The 20,970-nt window shown below is 41.2% G+C and overlaps 1 protein-coding gene across 7 annotated transcripts in view; it reads right to left on the reverse strand.

Moving 5' to 3' along the window:
• NHSL1 (NHS like 1) overlaps positions 1 to 20,970 on the reverse strand; it is a 415,209-nt gene that overhangs the window by 69,084 nt on the left and 325,155 nt on the right. The window contains exon 1 of one of the 7 annotated variants that reach the window (XM_019967499.2): positions 1 to 20,970. This exon is cut by the window's right edge and continues 12,884 nt beyond it. The exons of the other annotated variants lie outside the window; for them this stretch is intronic. Within the exon in view, the coding sequence (XP_019823058.2) occupies positions 1 to 58 (58 nt within the window). The 5' untranslated portion in view covers positions 59 to 20,970. 7 annotated transcript variants of the gene reach the window in all.

The raw sequence follows: 20,970 nt of genomic DNA on the forward strand, positions 1-20,970 counted from the left end.
TTTTCTTCTTAAAAAGTTTAATCAAAGACTTGATCTTTGTATTAATAAAGACCACCATTTCCAGGACATCTACGTAGGATTAAACAATTTGAATCCTTTAAAAGCTCAGTCCAGCAAACAGGTGGTAATCAGCATTCTTCTGCTCCAGATTCCAACTTTTTCCCTCTGGTCTCGAATCCTCAGACATCTGCCTGGACTGATGTAACTTTGAGGTTGAACTTATTGTCAGGCAGTTACAAACCATTAACAGTCCTTGAACCTGAAAAGCTCCCACTGAAACCTAATCTTTAAGGCCGAGAGTCACCAGTGACAACGTATACAGAAAGAGAAAGCCAATCTCGGTTCTTATTTGCATGAGAGCCACATCTGTCTTTCTGCCTCGGTGCTCAGTGAGTCAGTTTCCTCTCCAACTGATCTGAAGTGCCTCCTCTCTGGAGTCCACAAAAACAGTAGAGAGTTTCCTTTATGGAAGTCAAGGTGAAGCAAAGGTGTTCCCCACTTTCACTGGGCCACTAAGAACATCCAGATCTTTTTACTGGAGCCGACAAGTCTTACGGCAAGTCTGTTGATTCTTTGACTCCCTAGTTAAGTCAGGCATTTGAACTGATTCAGGGGGGAGAAAGAGCCAAACTATTGTTTCCCCAACCACGCCCCCAGGCTCTGCCTCCCACGCTAAAGGAAGGTTTGCAAGCAGTAAAACTTTACAATACAATCTCCAGGGAGCTGTAAATGATGACTTGGTTGTATTTTAGTTGCAAATTAGTACACCCAGTCTTCTCACCCAGTTTTTTTTTTTTTTTTCTTGCCAGTGACGGAGAAAAGCATTGTCATTGTTCCAAAGGGTGATCTCGTCTGCATCTAGCTGCCACAACTCTCACCACCCCCGGCCCCCAAACTCTTAACTTTTCCCACTCCAAAGAAGAAAACAGATGATAAAGTAGCCTAATCATTTAAATCTGTATTTTAAATTTTAAAAACCTAGCCTAAGCACCAGGTTTTTAAAATTCCACACCAAACACCTCCCCAATGGGAGAGAAGAGGAACAATTTCTAACAAAAATTATCTGAGTTTTTCTCTTCAACGTGAATGTACTATACTAAGTTGCAGTTCTTTTCTCGTGTGCAATTGGCCACAGAGAACTGGGTAAATATAAACAGAGAAGAATCAGAAATGTGGTACAAGCAGGCACTAGAAAAATACACTTCGGGGTAAAGAGACAGGAACAAAAAGGAAAAGAATACAAATCAAACAATATTATGATAGGGGACAAAGGAAAAGAATGCGCCTCAAAGCTCTCCCCAACTTCACTTCATGGCAAAATAGTTTTTGAAACATGTTAGACAACCTCTTATTTCATAGCTTTGGGGCAGACTTACAACTGAATGGAAAAATGTAATAACCCACTAATTCAAAACATTTAGTTTATAACAAAAGCTTTTAGTCAAAGAATAAAATTTATATAAGGGGCTCCCTCTAGGGAAAACTTTGGAATGATTCCTCCTCAAATCATCCCCCTCAACAGACACACAATCTTATTTTTTATACAACAAAATTGAAGTAAACAAAACCCAAAACACACATATTATCCTACCACCATACCTATTATCATGGATTTCCAACTTGTGTTCTTTCACCTATACACTGCTTTATTTAAAAGTAATTACATGGCCAGATGGCAAATGAGAAAAGACTGAGAGTGTAAGTTAAATTATATAACTGCTTGAAAAGTGTGCAAAGTTCCCTTAGGATAACACATTTATAAGCAAGAGCTGCCTCTTAGCTCACTATACTCAAAACAGGCAGTAGTGGGTTCTAACCAGAAGCACTCCTTATCCACAGTCCACGAATTTCTGAGGTTGAACATCCCCATCTGGACGTCCAACTACAAACAGCACATGGCCTTTCACGTACGAAACAGTGGCACTGGAACTTTGATTTACTCATTCAAAGACAAATACTGAGCACGTACGAAGCGCCATTCATTTGAGATCCCTCTTGGAGCTTACATTACCTGACCATAAACCACAGTTATATGGTATGTTAGAATGTGGTGAGTGGAATGGACAAAAGAAAAAGTTGCATAGGATAAAAGGGGTTTGAGAGGAGGAGGGTGTGGCCAGGTTGTAATATTAAATAGAGTCAGGATAGAGCTCATTGGAAAGGTGAGACTTGAGTAAAAACTTGAAGGGGGCAATAGCAATAGAACAAGAATCTGTGCAGTGAATCCAACTGGCTCTCATTTTAAAGAGGGAGGAGAGAAGTTTATTGGTAGTGAAACATTTCTAACCCACCAGGACTAGTCAGAGAAGTGCTCTAAGAAATGAACTTTGGTAAGAGTCACACATGGAGTAATCTCCTTTCTCATTAATAAAACCTGATATCGAGCGACCACAGTCATGTAAAGATAATGCCACTGGTTACACAGAGATCAGTGGCAAGTCTGGGGGTTAAAAAGCAGGGTTCCACCCCAGCATCTCACTTGGCGCCAATAGCAACGAACCCACCTGCCAATGCAGGAGACATTAAGAGACATGGGTTCTATCCCTGGATGGGGAAGATCCCCTGGCAAAGGAAACAGCAACCCACTTTGGTATTCTTGCCTGGAAAATCCCATTGTCAGAAAAGCCTGGCAGGCCATAGTCCATAGAGTTACAAAGAGTCAGACACGACTGAAGCAACTTAGCATGCACCCCAGCATCCCAGGGCACACCGTCCTCTCGGCATTATTTTATGCTGCCTCTTAACTCCCTAAGTCCAGAGATTCCGGAAGGAAACACATAAACTATGGTATTTATTGCGTTAAATATTAAGAAGGGTTTGGAAAGAGCTTTTTAATTATAAAGATTTCCCCAGTGGTTTTCTCATCTCTTACTTTACAATCTGTGTGTGCTGTGCTGTGCTTAGTTGCTCAGTCATGTCCAACTCCTTGTGACCCCATGGACTGCAGCCCACCAGGCTCCTCTGTCCATGGGGCTTCTCAAGGCAAGAATACTGGAGTGGGTTGCCATGATTGCCTCCAGGGGATCTTCCCAACCCAGGCAATGAACCCAGGTCTCAAACATTGCAAGCGGATTCTTGACTGTCTGAGCCACCAGGAAAGTCCAAGAATACTGGAGTGGGTAGCCTAGCCCTTCTCCAAGGGATCTTCCCAACCCAGGAATCAAAGCAGGGTCTCCTGCATTTCAGGTGAATTCTCTACCAGCTGAGCTACCAGGGAAGCCCCAGTGATTGCTCTAAACCTATCAATTCCAGCTTTGATGCACACATTATCTTTCCTGCTGTCTAAAATTCTATCGCCCATCATTTAAAAAAAAATTCTCCATGGTCACCATGAACTTCTAACCAGTACCAATGGTCTTTTTCTCTCTCATCTTTCTAGTTATCTTTTTAATCATATACTACTAGTGATCCAGTTGTGGAGCTGTTTTTCATCAACACTGCAGACCACTATTTCCTTTCCTACATCTGACTGCTCCTTCTTTGGATTCTGACAAACTCTTAACAAGCTTCCAAGAGCTAGGTGTTAAATTTCTGCCCTATGCTACTGGTGGCTCAGAGGTAAAGCGTCTGCCTGCAATGTGGGAGACCCGAGTTCGATCCCTGGGTCGGGAAGATCCCCTGGAGAAGTAAATGGCAACCCACCCCAGTATTCTTGCCTGGAGAATCCCATGGATGGAGGAGCCTGGTAGGCTACAGTCCATGGGGTCGCAAAGAGTTGGACACAACTGAGTGACTTCACTTTCACTTTCATGCTATTTATTTATTCCCCCTTAAAACCTTAATGATTTTGCTGGTGTGAGGTCAAGTCAGCAAATTATGGCTCTTGGGTCAAAGCCAGCTGCCCCCTTTATAAATGGTTTTAAAAAATTAAAACATAATCTCATGACATGTGAAATTATAAGACTCAAATTTCAATGTCTGACAGTAAAGTTGCTGCTACTGCTGCTAAGTCGCTTCAGTCATGTCCGACTCTGTGTGACCCCATAGACGGCCTCCCATCAGGCTCCCCCATCCCTGGGATTCTCCAGGCAAGAACACCGGAGTGGGCTGCCATTTCCTTCTCCAATGCATGAAAGTGAAAAGTGAAAGTGAAGTTGCTCAGTCGTGTCCGACTCTTAGCGACCTCATGGACTGCAGCCTACCAGGCTCCCCGTCCCTGGGATTTTCCAGGCAAGAGTGCTGGAGTGGGGTGCCATTGCCTTCTCCAGGGACAGCACAACTATGCCCATGCCTTCATCTACTGTATATTCTGCTCTCAGGCTGCACACAACTGCAGAGTGGAATTGTGTGCCAAAGACTTAATACATGCCCGAAAGCTGAATATATCATTCTCTGAGAAGCTGACTTCTGGATGAAGCCACTGCCTTTAAACAGCCCCCTCAGTCTTCACTTCCATCTGCGGTCTTTCACTGGTCTGCCCTCCAGCTCCATCTTAACCACCCTCTACCCAAATCTCACATTATCTCTAGCTGAATGCCTAATTTAAGCCAGTTTCCTTAAATCTGCTGCTTATCAAGAACTTTTTGATATCTATTAGGGATGATGGTCAATTTTTCAATGAACCAGACAGGTACATTTAAACGCCACTTAAAATGAGAGAACGGAGATCTAGATGCTAATGCTGTTGGAGCTAAGATGAGACTCTATGTGTCTTGATCCATCTCTAATTAGCACATACTAAGTTTTGCAAGGGGCTTCCCTGGTAGCTCAGCTGGTAAAGAATCCACCTGCAATGCAGGAAGCCCCAGTTCGATTCCTGGGTCGAGAAGATCCCCTGGAAAAGGGATGGCCTACCCACTCCAGTATTCCTGGGCTTCCCTGGTAATTCAGATGGTAAAGAATCTGCCTGCAATGAGGGAGACCTGGGTTAAAGATATCTTTAGTTAGTATGTTCAAGTTAATATATCTTAACACAAAAGTCTTTATTAGAGTTCATAACTAATAAAAATATTTAAGAGTAAAAATCTTCAGCTCATGTATTCAAGTTAATGTATCTTATATAAAAGATACATAGGGACCATAAATAAAAATATTTAAGAGTAAAGCATTATGCTCTAAAAATGCTGTCAAATATTACAAAGAAAAATATATCTAATACCACTTGAATAATCCTGGCAGATTATCCTAGTCCAGAATTTTGAAATTCTTTACCACCACTATTACATAAAAATTCCCATCCTTATTTCTAAAATTCCAATTCTGCTTAATCTTTCACTGAAATGAAATCTTACTTTTAACCAACATTTAAATTTTTTCTTCTAGGGAGTCATCTGATCATTTCTACAGTTATTCTATTACTTCCCAGGAGTAGGTGTATAACATACCAGCAAAGAGATAGAGGAATATTTTTAAAAGTAATTCATATTCTAAACATTTTAATTGTAAATGTGCACTTATGTTCCACCAGTCAGCAAGTTCACACTGAGTACTTATTAGCTGCCTTGTGTTAGGCATCCGGGTTAAATGTGAATCCAACATGGGCACTGACTTTTTTAGGAAGGTCATAGTCCAGTGGGGACGGCACACCCAAACAGATAAAAATAATAAAATCATGAATAAGTACAGGGAGAGAGATAAGACAATGCTGTTAACTGAAAAGATGACAAAGGGCACACAGCTCATTTATTTAAAAAAAATTTTTTTATAAACTAGTTTTTTGTGTTTGCATTTAGCTTTAGCCCCTATGTTGTGATCTGAAGCTTTAGGTCAGGAAACAGTGTCACAGTTTTTAAGAATTCAAGCAAATTCAAACATATTTTTAGTAATGGTAGCCATTTCCTCGGAGAAGGCAATGGCACCCCACTCCAGTACTTTTGCCTAGAAAATCCCATGGACAGAGGAGCCTCGTAGCTGCAGTCCATGGGGTCGCTAGAGTCAGACACGACTGAGCGACTTCACTTTCACTTTTCACTTTCATGCATTGGAGAAGGAAATGGCAACCCACTCCAGTGTTCTTGCCTGGAGAATCCCAGGGACGGGAAGCCTGGTGGGCTGCCGTCTATGGGTTGCACAGAGTCGGACATGACTGAAGCGACTTAGCAGCAGCAGCAGCCATTTCCTGGGTTTTCCCAATGGCTCAGTGGGTAAAGAATCCACCTGCAATGCAGGAGACACAGGAGGCGCAGGTTCAATCCCTCGGTCGGGAAGATCCTCTGGAGAAGGAAGTGACAACCCACTCCAGTATTCTTGCCTGGGGAATTCCTGTCAGGCTATAGTCCAAAAGGTTGCAAAGAGGCGGACACAATTGAGCAACTAAGCAATTAAATGATACAAAGCATTACATACATCTTATGTGTACACTATTATATTTAAACTTCTGTCCAAACTTCAGACGACTCACCACCAAAAATTCAGTTTCCATCACCATACAGTCAACCTCCTTTATCCATATTGCCCTCCCCCACTCCCATCCCTTCTGGTCATCACTACTCTGGTCTCTGAATCTGTGTATTATTTGGTCTGTTTATTTAGATTCCACATATGACTGAAATTATATGGTATTTGTTTTTCTCCATCTGACTTATTTCACATAGCATGATACCCTCAAAGTTCATCCATGCTGTCACCAATGGTGAGATTTCATCTTTTTGTATGGCTGAGTAGTATTCCATCTTGTGTGTGTGTGATCTTTATCCAGTCATCTGCTGATGGGCATTTAATGGTGTTTGGAAAACTAGAGAGCCACATGACAAGAATGAAACTAGACCGCTCTCTCTCATCACACACAAAAACCAACTTAAAATGGATCAAAGACCTGAATGTAAGAAACCATAAAACTTCCAGAAGAAAACACAGGCAGTGTGCCCTTGACATCAGCTGTAGCAATCACTCTTTGGCTACGCCTCCTCATGACCTCATTTAGAAGACAAACAACTGTTAGGGAACAGAGGTGAAGAGTGGACCTGTTGGAAAAGCCCAGTCCTGGGACACAAGGAGAACTGCAAAGGCCTCAGTGTAAGTCTAGGGGAAATTAATGTAGAGAAGAGTGGCAAAGGAGGTGGAGAGAGAGGCAGGGGCCTGACCCTGAGGGGCCTTGCTTGTCCTAAGAGGGCGGAATTCAGTGGGTGGCCTAGGGAGTCACTGAAGGAGTTTAAGAGAGGAAGTTGTACGGCCAATGTGAAATCATAAAGACATCACAGGTGGAGGTGAAGAGAGCGCCTGAGCGGGCTTGACTGGAGGCAGGGAGAGAAGGCAGGGGGGACCCAGTCCAGCAAATCACGCCAGCAGTGAGGAGGTCAGAACCAGTCCTCATCAGATCAGATCAGTCACTCAGTCGTGTCCGACTCTTTGCGACCCCATGAATCGCAGCACGTCAGGCCTCCCTGTCCATCACCAACTCCCGGAGTTCACTCAGACTCACATCCATCGAGTCAGTGATGCCATCCAGCCATCTCATCCTCTGTCATCCCCTTCTCCTCCTGTCCCCAATCCCTCCCAGCATCACGGTCTTTTCCAATGAGTCAACTCTTCGCATGAGGTGGCCAAAGTACTGGAGTTTCAGCTTTAGCATCATTCCTTCCAAAGAAATCCCAGGGCTGATCTCCTTCAGAATGGACTGGTTGGATCTCCTTGCAGTCCAAGGGACTCTCAAGAGTCTTCTCCAACACCACAGTTCAAAAGTATCAATTCTTTGGTGCTCAGCCTTCTTCACAGTCCAACTCTCACATCCATACATGACCACAGGAAAAACCATAGCCTTGACTAGACGAACCTTTGTTGGCAAAGTAATGTCTCTGCTTTTGAATATGCTGTCTAGGTTGGTCATAACTTTCCTTCCAAGGAGTAAGCATCTTTTAATTTCATGGCTGCGTCACCATCTGCAGTGATTTTGGAGCCCAGAAAAATAAAGTCTGACACTGTTTCCACTGTTTCCCCATCTATTTCCCATGAAGTGATGGGACTGGATGCCATGATCTTCGTTTTCTGAATGTTGAGCTTTAAGCCAACTTTTTCACTCTCCACTTGCACTTTCATCAAGAGGCTTTTTAGTTCCTCTTCACTTTCTGCCATAAGGGTGGTGTCATCTGCATATCTGAGGTTATTGATATTTCTCCCGACAATCTTGATTCCAGCTTGTGTTTCTTCCAGTCCAGGGCTGTTTTTCTACAACACCCTTGGTCTCAGCGGCCCATCTTTAACAGCGTGTATTATGTTTCAGGAGCCATTATATACTTAATGTATAAATTTTTTAAAATTAGACCTTAGTTATTAATAAATGACCCTGTTACCATTCATGCTTTCATTTGTAGTAAACCTTAAAATATACCCTTATTCTTTTTAATAAGGACCAAAGATTGCACATGTAAACCTAAAAGCTTAAGAGCAGAGTTGTCTAAGGACTCATGGATAAGGCCTCTATCCCCATGGAGCCCTTCCCCTCTCCTACCCCATTCCCCATTTACACAAAGCTTCAGGCCCTCTTCAGTGGGTTAAATGAAGCTAGGGCATTAAAAGTGTTTATTTTGAATCCAGAACTTTCACAAACTTTGTTTAAAAGTATTTAGTAAAAGGGAACATTTTCAAATAATAAACACAGGAGTTATAAGCAGAAACAAGGCATGATTATGTCACATAATATATACACACATTTTGAATTAAACAAAATGAGTCCTGGATCAATTGAAAGTGGACTGTATAATCAATAAAGATCACCATGGTCTTGTAAGTGGGGAGGGGAGGGAAGGAAAATAAAACTCAGATGTAATGGAGTTCCGGTCAAAGCTCCAGATTCTAAATGATAATGTAAGCATGTCTCAAAAGAATTTAGCTCTTGAAAATAGAAAATATTTCAGCCCAGCCTTATCTATAAATGGTGTTTTTAATGACTGTTGATGTGTTTCACACTTTTTTTAAAATCAAACATCTGAAATAGAAGACCGTACATGACTAAGTTAATTTAAGTGTACTGATTATCTTTATGCATGGTTAAAATACTTAAAATACAGTGTTTAAATCCACAGACACACCCATTCATTCTTCTGCCTTTCAGACTCACTGGATTGGAAATCATCATAGCAGAAGAACATCCAATATAAGCCCATAGGCCTGTAGGATAAAATGTACACATTTAGTAGTAAGAGATTTGAGAAATTTATAAAAATAAACTAATAACACAATCTCCTTAATAAACATTCATAATAATGCTTTAGTAATAGACTTACAGAAAACTTAGGCCTGGCCTCTGTTTATTAAGGAACAAAGCTTCCCATATTTCAACTTTTGGAAGTGAGATTTATGCTTCATGTTTTTATAAATACTTTCACATTGAGAGCAATTATATGCAGTCCATATTTCTTATCTATGAAAATAACAATCATTAGAAGCTGCAAAGCAAATTAATAACATAGGCTGATGAATGAATGCAATCAGTAAATATATAAATAAGAGTAAATTCAAAAACAGGGCTGTCAAATAAAATACAGCATGCCAAGATAAAGCTGAATTTCAGGTAGATGAAATTTGACAATTAAGGGACTTTTTAAAAAATGTACAGTTAAATTCATTTGTTAATACAATTGTAATTTATGGTATTAAAAGATAGCCTTAAGTATTTCATACAACAGACAGAAAAATATACTTCATATTATTCCAAACAAATTGAACTGACTATAGGCTCTTGCTGTTTGGCATTTAATTGATTAAAAACTGAAAGATGGGTTGGTCAGTTGTTTACTAAAGAACTGATCTCTTATTTTTCATATCAGCCATTTTTCTTACCAGTTACTACTCTTCATCCCTGTAGTCTAGATTTTAAACCTGCACAACTTCTTCTTTGATTCACTTGCCAGTTTTATACGCCATTACAGAAGAGATGCCAAACACGAGGTCTGCTAGAGCAACTGCATAGCACACACATCAGCCTGCCATCTCCCTAATCCAGCAGGTGCTCCTAGGACAACGCTATTACGTGGGTCCCAATGCGATGCAACACCAAGTATAAACATCACCCACGGTGAATCCAAGGTAAACATTGTTGTTGACAAGTTACCTTTTTCCAGTTTACAGGAAATGCTAGAGCTAGAGGGAAAAATGAAAACGTCACTCAGACTAAAAGGCTGAATGTTTACCTGGTCTGGCCTCTCTGCAATAAATTAATTAAATAAAACAATAAAGAGAATGTGCCAGATTTAAAGAGCTTTAAGGAACATCATCACAACCAGATGTATGATCCAGATGCTAGTTTTGGATAAACCAGATATAAAGAAAACCCTTTTAGACAAAGAGGGAAATTTGAATATGCACTGGGTGTAATCTTACACATTTAACATTTGAATACTGTCACACACATACACACGCACACACACATTGTGGAGACGCTGGCCTGGAATGAAAATACTGATATGTGTCTGATGGCAGATGCTCATGAAGAGTTTTTTAACTGTCCCATGAATCATGTTATTTCACCCACACGAAAAAAGCATTAAAAACCACCAATATTCTAGAACCTCATTGGTACAATAGTCTTTTCTTTCTTCTGCTTCTGAATTAATCTTTAATGATGAATCATATGGCACACTGAAAACAAGACAAATGGAAATCTCTCTTCTCATCAATATCTGGTTGGGGGAGTGCCTGGGAGTAGAAAGGGAAACCCTGAGAGATGACAATGTATCAATTCTTTAGAAGGAACTTGATCTGGCATCCACTTTGCCAGTTCATTCTAATGCTAGGAAATACCCTTTTCTCTGCAGTGTTGAAGCTAAAGCCTTCAGCTATGGATCCTAGTTAATAATTTAACCTAAAACCACTGGTACCATCTGCTCAGTCAATTTTGGAGCGTCTGCTATCACTGTGACTAGTTTAGTCGTGTCACAATGTTCATGTGACAAATGTTGAACAAATGAAAGGCGAGGCAGACAGAAAGCATGCTATGGAAAAAGGAACCCCCATCAAAAGTCTAAAACACAAAGGGAGCCCTGCTGACTGAGCATTCAAAGTTCAACCCTGCCTGAGGGGACGGGAGGATGCATCTCTCTAATGCAGGGAATGAGACAATCCAGAGGCTGTCCTGAGATGACGGGCATAAAGTGGGGCAGACAGGGGAGAGCTTTGTGAAGGGAATGGGCCCTGAGATTGGAAACACAGATGTGTAGGGATACAGCAAGGGCAAACTGGAAAAGGGAGATGTCACAGGCAACGAGAGAGTTATAGCTGAAAAGAGCCCCAGAGAAAACCCAATCCACTCCACTTATTTTATAACATAAGTGACCTGATCACAGGGCTACCCAGCAGCTGAGTGGATTCTCCATCTTGTGCTCCAGATTTCAATACACCCCATATTGCTGCCTGCACTGCAGAGGGTTGATGGGGTGGGGTACCGACCATCCACACTCATTTCTCCCTCCATGCTTTTGTAATTCTTCCATGGGGATGCCAGATCCCTGACTCATCTACTTGGTAAGCTCCTATTCATTCCTTAGGGCTTCCCTGGTGGTTCAGAAGTAAAGAATCCACCTGCCAACACAGGAGACATGGGTTCGATCCCTGGGTGGGTAAGATACTCTGGAGAAGGAAATGGCAACCCACTCCAGTATTCTTGCCTGGGAAATCCCATGGACAGAGGAGCCTGGCAGGCTATATAGTTCATGGGGTCACAAAAGAGTCGGACATGCCTTAATGACTAAACAACAATTCATTTTTTAAGTTATAATTCAAGCATTAACCATCCTTAAGAAGCATTCCTTAACAGCTTTCCTGTTTCAAAAACTGTCATTTTACCTGAAGGATAATTTCCTCCAAAGTGAACTATGTCTGACATGCAGAAAGAGAACAAATAATTTCATGAACTATAAAGTCTTTATACTTAGACCGATTATGTGCCACATGCTTTTTAGTCCTAATCCATTCACCTGAGTGTCCTGATTCATCAAATTCATTTTACTCAGCCTGTATCAAGTATATAAAAGCTCATTTTAGGAGGGAAATTATATGAGTAGAGTGATATAACAACTAGTTCAACTGTAAAGTTAACACTTTACCTTTCCCAATATAGTCATTTGAAACATATTTTCTGAATGTATATAAAGGGGCTAGCACATCTTAGTAATTTTCAATCACTTGAAAATTAAGAAGTATTTTCTGACAAGGACGTATTGTATAGCACAGGGAACTTTGCTGCATGTTATGTGGCAATCTGGATGGGAGTTTGGGGAAGAATGGATACATGTATATGTATGGTCAGTCCCTTTGCTGTCCACCTGAGACTATCATAGTGTTAACTGGCTGTAGTCCTACACAAAATAAAAAGTTTAATAAAAAAAGATATATTTTCTGGGCTGTTAAAATTTAACATAGTTAAATCCTTTTATAACAAAAATAACTTACAGGGAAATAAATTTTTAAATTTGAAAAGAAAAATTAACACAAACTTTCTTCTAAATCTTCAAGGAAGAAAAAAATAAACCTTATCGTAGAATGAAAAGCCAACATATAGTGTGATGATCTTGGAAATAGAGTCATGTAATTAGCTAAGGTGCTTTATAGTTTGGGCTGTTTCGTATTTTTAAAATTGGATGATATTAAGGACCTGCTTGATTGGTAGTGTTACAAAACCTACAAAGAATCTACATTTGAGAAGAATTTTCTACCTAGAAAAAAACTGAGAGCAAAGGATACTTCCTAATCAGGACTACCAGGGGAAAACTGACAAAATCAAGTTGAAGATTGCCACCTACAGGGGGACACTGTCCACTCACTGAGACACTGGAAGAGGAAGGATTTCTGCTGCTGTCTCTCAACAGAAAAGCTTGGGGAAAAGGGCTCTGGTTTAACACATCCCCTTTCAAGGTCACGTCTCAAAAGAATGCTCTCATATTCTTCCACCAAAAAAAGACCATACTCCATAATCTCCGTGCCCTTTCTGAGCCTCAATTTAAATGAAGTTGATCTCATGCCTCCAGGAAGATTTGTGAATATTCCTAAACTCCCTAGTATCTACAACCAAGCCCAGATTAAGGAAGCACTCCTATGTTAGAAAGGGCATTTCTGAATCAATAAGGGAGAAGCTACATGACATGTGAATAACTGGGACTAAAAAAAAGAGGTCCACATCAATTTACAAGCAAAAGGTAAAATTTTATAACAAAGGAACCCAAAGGAGTGTTTTCCATTTGGAGAGAAGATGATTTGAAGCCATACTGTCTGTGAATACAAAAAGTACGTTATTTAAACGAACGAGGGAAAATCCGATTCTTGACTGCCTAAGTTCTTTCCAAGTAATCATCGATAAAGTACGAAGAGTTAGAGAAAAGAATTACTTAAGCTTATTATTTTGCAAGCAATGGGACAATCCTATGAACTGTTTAGCTTTTCTTCTATTTCCTGTGATTTCTTATATTGTTTCACATATGGTTAAGATGAAGGCTACAATTAATAAGCTGGTGTGTGATCAACTACTTTTGTTAAGAGGCCAGCTGGTTCACATGCAAAATGATAATCAGACAAATTAAGACAGACTGCTTTGGTTTGCTGATGAACTGACAGCAATACTTATAGTTAAATGTCTCCAACTGTATCTGGTTTTCCAGTAATGGTAAAAGTTGATTCAAGTAAGGATAATATTGATCTGATTCATGTTAGGTTTTATTTTTTTAAAAATTACATTGCCCTAAACCACTGAATAAACAGTAGCAGAATTTTTCGGAGAAACCACCGCTCCCCATTAACCATAAGAGCTACAAAGATTTTATAATCATGCTAGAGGTATCCCAGCAGGAGCAAAGAAAAGTCAGCCTGGCATAAGAGGACATTCAGGCTTAGTCTAGAGACTACAGAATGTTTACTGAAGTTAGGCAGTCACAGACTTTTGACATGAATAAAACCTTTCTATAAACTCAATTTTTCATATATTGCCACTGATTTTTCTTTTCAATTCAGTGATAAATGTTAAATATATGTTAGCTACTCAGTAGTGTCTGACTCTTTACGATCCCACCAGGCTACTCTGTCCATGGAATTCTCTAAGCAAGATTACTGGAGTGTGTTGCCATGTCCTTCTCCAGGGGATCTTCCCAACCCAGGGATTGAACCTGGGTCTCCTGCATTGCAAGGCAGATTCTTTACCATCTAAGCCACCAGAGAAGCCCAAAAGCTAAATAAGTAAACAACAAATGACAGCAAGAGGCAAGAATAAAAACACTGATTATTTTATGGAGATAACTGTTCAGTATCTGTAGATTCTAATATTTCCAAAGCAAGGATTTCATGATGTAGACTTCTGAACTGACACTGTGGAAGTGTTTCCATGCTTGTGGGCATTCAGTGGTGCTCAAAGAGTATAAAACTGCAGACAGCTGGAAGGGAAGGGAGGTGACTGCTGTGCCCACAGATTAGGCCCACAAATGATCTGAGGAAAATCAATGATAATCAAAACAGTAATGCTACTACTAGGTAATAGCTGCCCACTGGTTTTGTAAAAAAAAAAATGATATGTTTATTAGCTCCTTTGCATCAGCATCATGATAGTTTAAAATAGAAAGCAGAAAAAAATGGAAATTTTTCGTATCTTAGCAAATATAATAATATTAGAAAGGATTAAGGTCAACAATCTTATGTGCCTAACAGTATTTTTAATATGCAGCCAAAACTATGAAGCTGGAAACTATAAGGACAGGCAGGGTATTTCATAGCTGGTCTACTGCTCAGTGTGTGTGCATGTGAGCGCACTGCAAGCTTTTTCCACTAAAGAAAAAAGATAAAGTCATTATAGGAATTTGGTAATGAACACACAGGCAATCACTGTTTTCCTCCACCAGAATTATTTGGGGAGAAAATAAAACAGTTAAGTTCTTACAATCCAAATAGTTTCCTCAAATCTCTCTCAAGTTACACGTTAGTTCTGTGAAGACTCAGCTCCATCCATTTTTATCACTTCATCCTGAAACATCTCTCTCTCATATGAAAGGCAGCCCGCACATATCATTCTATGATAAAACAAGTTCAAATGAAGCTGCCACAATCAAATCTCATTAGCGAATTGCATTTAATTAAGTATACATTTAGGCTATCAAGGGTGGTCCTAAAATAACTGTACTTTTCAATGCTTGCCTTGATGTTCATGTACAATCACCTTCACCTTGACTTGAATTTAATTATTTTATTATAACTGCTTTCTGAGGAGAAGTACCAATTGCACCCACCAATAGTGCAACCAACCACAGACTCCAGACAATATATTATATTCATTATCAATTAAGCCCCTGAGCATCTCCGCAGAGCTAGTTTTAGTAGGACACTCCATGTTAAAATAGGATAAAATTCACTTCTTCGCTCAGTAGCCTCCCCCTACCTCTTGTCAATACAATCACAGCCGCCCATCAACAAGGATAACTCTATATTCTGAACTTTCTAGCTTCACTCAAATTGTTTAACATCAACACTCCCCTCCCTGCCAAATGGCCTCTTCTTTCTGCAGCTGCTGCATGCCACAAATAGCTTCTTGTATAATTTGACTTAGAATGCACCCCAAACTAAACATGTTGAATGGCAACGTGAATGCTTCATTCAGAGAGTGCTAAAATGTGTAGAATGTCCTAAAAACATCGCAGTGGCAAAGGGATTCGTTTGGTAGTCTTGGGGCAGACGACTGCTTTCAGCCGTAACCTGCAAATTCTCCTCAGTTCTGTGTAGCTGGCTTCGGAAGATTCCCATGGTGATCAAAGGAGGATGAACTAATTCCCCTCAGCTTGCCCTGTCTACAAGGGCTTTCTCTAATGTTGCCTCCATTCCCCACAACAAATAAATTCCTTCTCACTTTCCTAAGTAAATGTACTTACTCTCAATCTATTCATGCTCTAGCATCAGTTATCCATTCTTGGGTTAATTCAAATGGTTTAAGTTGTTTAACTTAATGTTCTGTGTATGCTGGGCTTCCCTTGTAGCTCAGCTGGTAAAGGGTCCACCTGCAGGAGACCTGGGTTTGACCCTGAGTTGGGAAGATCCCCTGGAGAAGGGAATGGATACCCACTCCAGTATTCTGGCCTGGAGAATTCCATGGACTATACAGTCCTTGGGGTCGCAAAGAGTAGGACACAGCTGAGCAACTTTCACTTTCTGTGTATGTTATACATGGCAAGACCCCTCCCTCTGCCATTTTTGTAAGGTCCTAGGGAGAAGGCGATGGCACCCCACTCCAGCACTCTTGCCTGGAAAATCCCATGGATGGAGGAGCCTGGTTGACTGCAGTCCATGGGGTCGCTAAGAGTCGACACGACTGAGCGACTTCCCTTTCACTTTTCACTTTCATGCATTGGAGAAGGAAATGGCAACCCACTCCAGTGTTCTTGCCTGGAGAATCCCAAGGACAGAGGAGCCTGGTAGGAGGTCATCTATGGGGTCGCACAGAGTCGGACACGACTGAAGCAACTTAGCAGCAGCAGCAGCAGGAGGCTGGGACGAAATCCACACAGATCTCTTTGCACAGGGCCAACCTTGATGCCAGGCAAAGTCAGATGCTTGGGAACTCGATACAATGTGAAAACACGTAACATTCATGTGAAGAGAAGTGAAGTGAAAGTGAGTCACTTAGTCATGTCCGACTCTTTGTGACCCCATGGACTATACAGTCCACGGAATTCTCTAAGCCAGAATACTGGAGTGGGTTGCTTTTCCCTTCTCCAGGGGATCTTCCCAACCCAGGGATCAAACCCAGGTCTCTCGCATTGCAGGCAGATTCTTTACCAGCTGAGCCACAAGGGAAGCCCAAGAATACTGGAGTGGGTAGCCTCCAGTGGATCTTCCTGACCCAGGAATGGAACTGGGGTCTCCTGCATTGCAGGTGGATTCTTTACCAAATGAGCTGCCAGGGAAGCCCAAGTGAAAGTTGCTCAGTCATGTCCGACTCTTTGTGACCCCATGGACTATACAGTTATGGAATTCTCCAGGCCAGAGTACTGGAGCAGGTAGCCTTTCCCTTCTCCAGGGGATCTTCCCAATCCAGGGATCAAACCCAGGTCTCCCGTGTTGCAGGCGGATTCTTTACCAGCTGAGCCACAAGGGAACATCCATGGGCACATTTGAAAAGGGGCAGGAGGCGGGGCACGGTAATCACTCATCTTTACCAAACAGGTGAGGGAGGGAAAGAGCCTGGAGAATTTTAAAAGCATTTGTCTATAGGGCCATAATTGTCTAAACTCAGAAAATTTCCCTTTAAAGGTAGCTTGTAAATAAATACTAAACAAAAATTTCCACACAGATAATGGTCATTTTCACTTCATTTATACAAGTCATTTTTTGAAATGCTTCCCAGTGTGTTGAAATTGGAATTTATCTTCTTCAAGTCTGTGTGTGTGTGTGTGTGTGTGTGTGTGTGTGTGTGTGTGTATGCCTGTGCGCTTAGTCGGTCAGTCGTGTCAGACTATTTGTGGCTCCATGGACTCTAGCCCACCAGGTTCCCCTGTCCATGGAGCTCTCCAAGCAAGAAGACTGGAGCGGGTAGCCACTTCCTTCTCCAGGGGATCTTCCCGACCAGGGGAATGAACCTGGGTCTCCTGCATTGCAGGAAGATTCTTTACTGTCTGAGCCACCAGCGTATACTGGCAACCTAATGATTGCTGGAGCTGATGCACCAAAGGAGAGGAGTTAAAGGAAAAAAGCTCCCTATTATTCACTCATGGAGACCTGTACTCTTCTTCCATGACACTACTACTTTGCTTTTGCTTAGTTATTTGTTTAGTGACTGTATGTCCCACTAGACACAGGATCTAGTCTGTAGAACAGAGGCCATGGCTCAGTGGGTCTGCCTGATCTGATCAGGCACCAAATCTGATACACAGTAGGTATGCAGTTAATATTATTTTATTAAAGGAATGAGTTACAGGAAGAAAAGAAACAGTTTAAACACAGCTCTAGAGAATTTAGCTTTATTCTATGGCATTAAAAAGTAACTAATGTTAAAGTATCAGTAGCGACAGAGAGCTTTAAACAAGAGACAAAAGTTCATTTTAAAAAACCACTTTACTCCTTCCCAACCCAGTCTCCTTTATTACAGACACTATATACCAAGCACTGCTCTAGGCACCAGGACACAAAGAAAAAAATTTTTTTTTTTTTAAACAAAGTCTTCCTTGATCCTTTCATGTCCCTATTACCCCAAGAGTGGATAATCCACTCCTTTTTGGTTTATCCATTCCATCATTGTGCTCATCTGTCTCCCCTATTAGGATTTTCTCTCCTTGAGGACAGGAATTAGGCTTTTATTGGCTTTGGAGATGCCAGTAAGTTTGGTGATTGTAAGGAATTCTATCGAATAGAAGACAGATATAAGAAAATGGTAATAAGACACATTTTAAAACAGAGGGTAACCTCTAATGGAAGCCAGGAGGAAATGATATCAGGGTAAACATGACAAAGCAAGATGACATGTGTGCTAGACCTTGATGGGCTTGCTACATAGAGAAGGATATGAAACACATTCCAACTAGACAAAAGAGCAAGAGCAAAGGCATAAAGAAGAGAGGGATGCATCTGTGTGTTGGGAATGAGTCACATGGATGGCAGATGGTGGCGGCCCCAAACCCCCTTGCAGACTGTGCCACACGTGAGTATCTGGGAGCTGGAAACCACATTTCCCAGACTCCTGTACACCTGAGCCTCTTGGTTTGAAAAACCGCTATACCTTAACTTGACTGAGGACTTGAGTCCACACTCCTGGGGCTTCAGCTAGTTCTGGTGCTAAGTCTGGCTGTTGAGGCATTTTGGTGGGAGTGGTAGCTGCAGTCTCAGCGCCCGGTACCAACTTTGGTGGAGATGGTAGGTGGGACCGGTGGCCCTCACTCTGCAGGGAAGGCACATGGAGGAGGCAGTGTGGTCTCGGAGTCCAGACCTGGCTGCCAGCTCTCTGCCTGCAGCAGAGGTTAATGGCTCCCCTGGTAAGCTCCCCTGAGCTGGTTTCTTGGGAATCGTTCCTGGGAGTTCAGCTCGAATCTGTCCCCTAAAACTTTCCAATGATCTTTATTTTACACCCTGTTGAATCCTCTTCTGCTTACATTTGTTATCTGAACCTGCCTGAGACAAACTGCTGGTCCTGCCGATGACACAGTGGGGCTCCCAGGGGTGGTGATGGGAATATGGCTGGAGGAATCTGGCCTGTTGACTTCATTCGCTTAGTAATGACTGGACATCAAGAGTTTTCATATAAAACAGTGATTCTGTGTTTGAGAAAAATTTTAGAGACATAGAGAAATGAATTGAGAAAGTAGGCACATTCTATAAAACCAGGGTAAACTAATGTTGATGAAAGAAGGGACAGAAGTAAGTAGTCTGTGCCCCTTATTATGTTAATGACTTCCCCCATGCCTAATTTTTGGCTGTATCCTAATGCTGCCTCCCTCTCTTAAATGCTCATTTATGCCAGGTAGGACACCAGCAATCTGGAGGGTGGGATATAGCTATCCACTGACTCATGTAAGCCTCTAGTCTACCAGTCTCCTTTCAATTTCATACTGTTGAGCAGTTCTGAATGACTGTTTTAGTTCTTGATTACTTTTTACCTTGACAAACTGATTTTTTTTTCCCTAAGAGTGGCTGTTGTATAGACTGTATGATTATGGGCTTCCCAGGTAGCACTAGTGGTAGAGAACCTGCCTCCCAATGCAGGAGACATTAAGAGACAGGGGTTTGATCCCTGGGTCAGGAAGATCCCCTGGAGGGCATGGCAACCCACTCCAGTATTCTTGCCTGGAAAACCCCATGGACGGAGAGGCCTGGCAGGGGTCCATGGGGTCTTAGAGAGTCAGACACGGCTGAAGTGACTTCGCAGGTATAAACTGTATGGTCATGATCAAAGTCCATAAATGATGAGCAACAGGCATGTGAAAAGATGCTCAACATCACTAATTACTAGAGAAATGCAAACCCAAACTACAATGAGTTATTCTGATCTCACACAGATCAGAATGGCCATCATCAAAAAGTCAACAAATAGTAAATGCTAGAGGGAGTGTGAAGAAAAAGGAACTCTCCTATACTGTTGGTGGGAATGAAAATTGGTACAGCCACTATGGAGAACAGTATGGAGGTTCCTTAAAAAACTAAAAATGGAGTTATTATATAATCCAGCAATCCCACTCCTGGGAATATATCCAGAGAAAACTCGAATCTGAAAAGATACAGGCAATAATAGTCACAGCAGCCCTATTTACAATAGCCAAGACATGGAAGCAACCTAAATGTCCATCTACAGATGAGTGGATAAAGATGAGCTGAAATACTACTCAGCCGTAAAAAGAAACAAATAATGTCATTTGCAGCAACATGGACGGACCTAGAGATTATTATACTAAGTGAAGTCACGGAAAGACAAATATATGATATTACTTATATAAGGAACCTAAAAAATTGATACAAATGAATGTATCTGCAAGACAGAATCAGATTCATAGACTTAGAAAACAAACATGATTACCAAAGGGGATAGTGAGGGGATAGCAGGGATGGGAGGAAATTAGGATTGGGGATTAACATATACACACTACTATATATAAAACAGGAAAACCACAAGAACCTACTGTACAGCACAGGGAACTATACTCTATATCTTATAATAATCCACACTGGAAAAAATAAAGCAACATTCATAAAAAAAGACCATAAATAAAAAATAACATAGTCTCTGTATTTATTTTAAAATGCTGTCTTTTCTTCAATGTTGATTACATACAACTCTGAAATACTGCATCAATTCTGATAAAGAATACACAAGAAAAGCTAGCCACAATCAGTATTTAGGGAAAGAACATCCAATAACTGAAACAAGACTGCCAACATTTTGTTAAAGCAGCTATGATGGCCATGCCAGAACACTTAGATTCAAACAGAATCCACTCACTATACTAAGCTAAAAGGCATTACTGAGAGACATTAAGAAGCTTTCAGAATCTCCAGGTGGCCGGTGGTTAAATTTACACACCACACAGCTATTACCATGAAACACTGCTGCTGTTACCACCTGCATCAGTGGCTATGACTGATCGT

This window comes from Bos indicus, chromosome 9 (genome assembly GCF_029378745.1).
Source record: "Bos indicus isolate NIAB-ARS_2022 breed Sahiwal x Tharparkar chromosome 9, NIAB-ARS_B.indTharparkar_mat_pri_1.0, whole genome shotgun sequence".
Lineage (NCBI taxonomy): Eukaryota > Metazoa > Chordata > Mammalia > Artiodactyla > Bovidae > Bos > Bos indicus.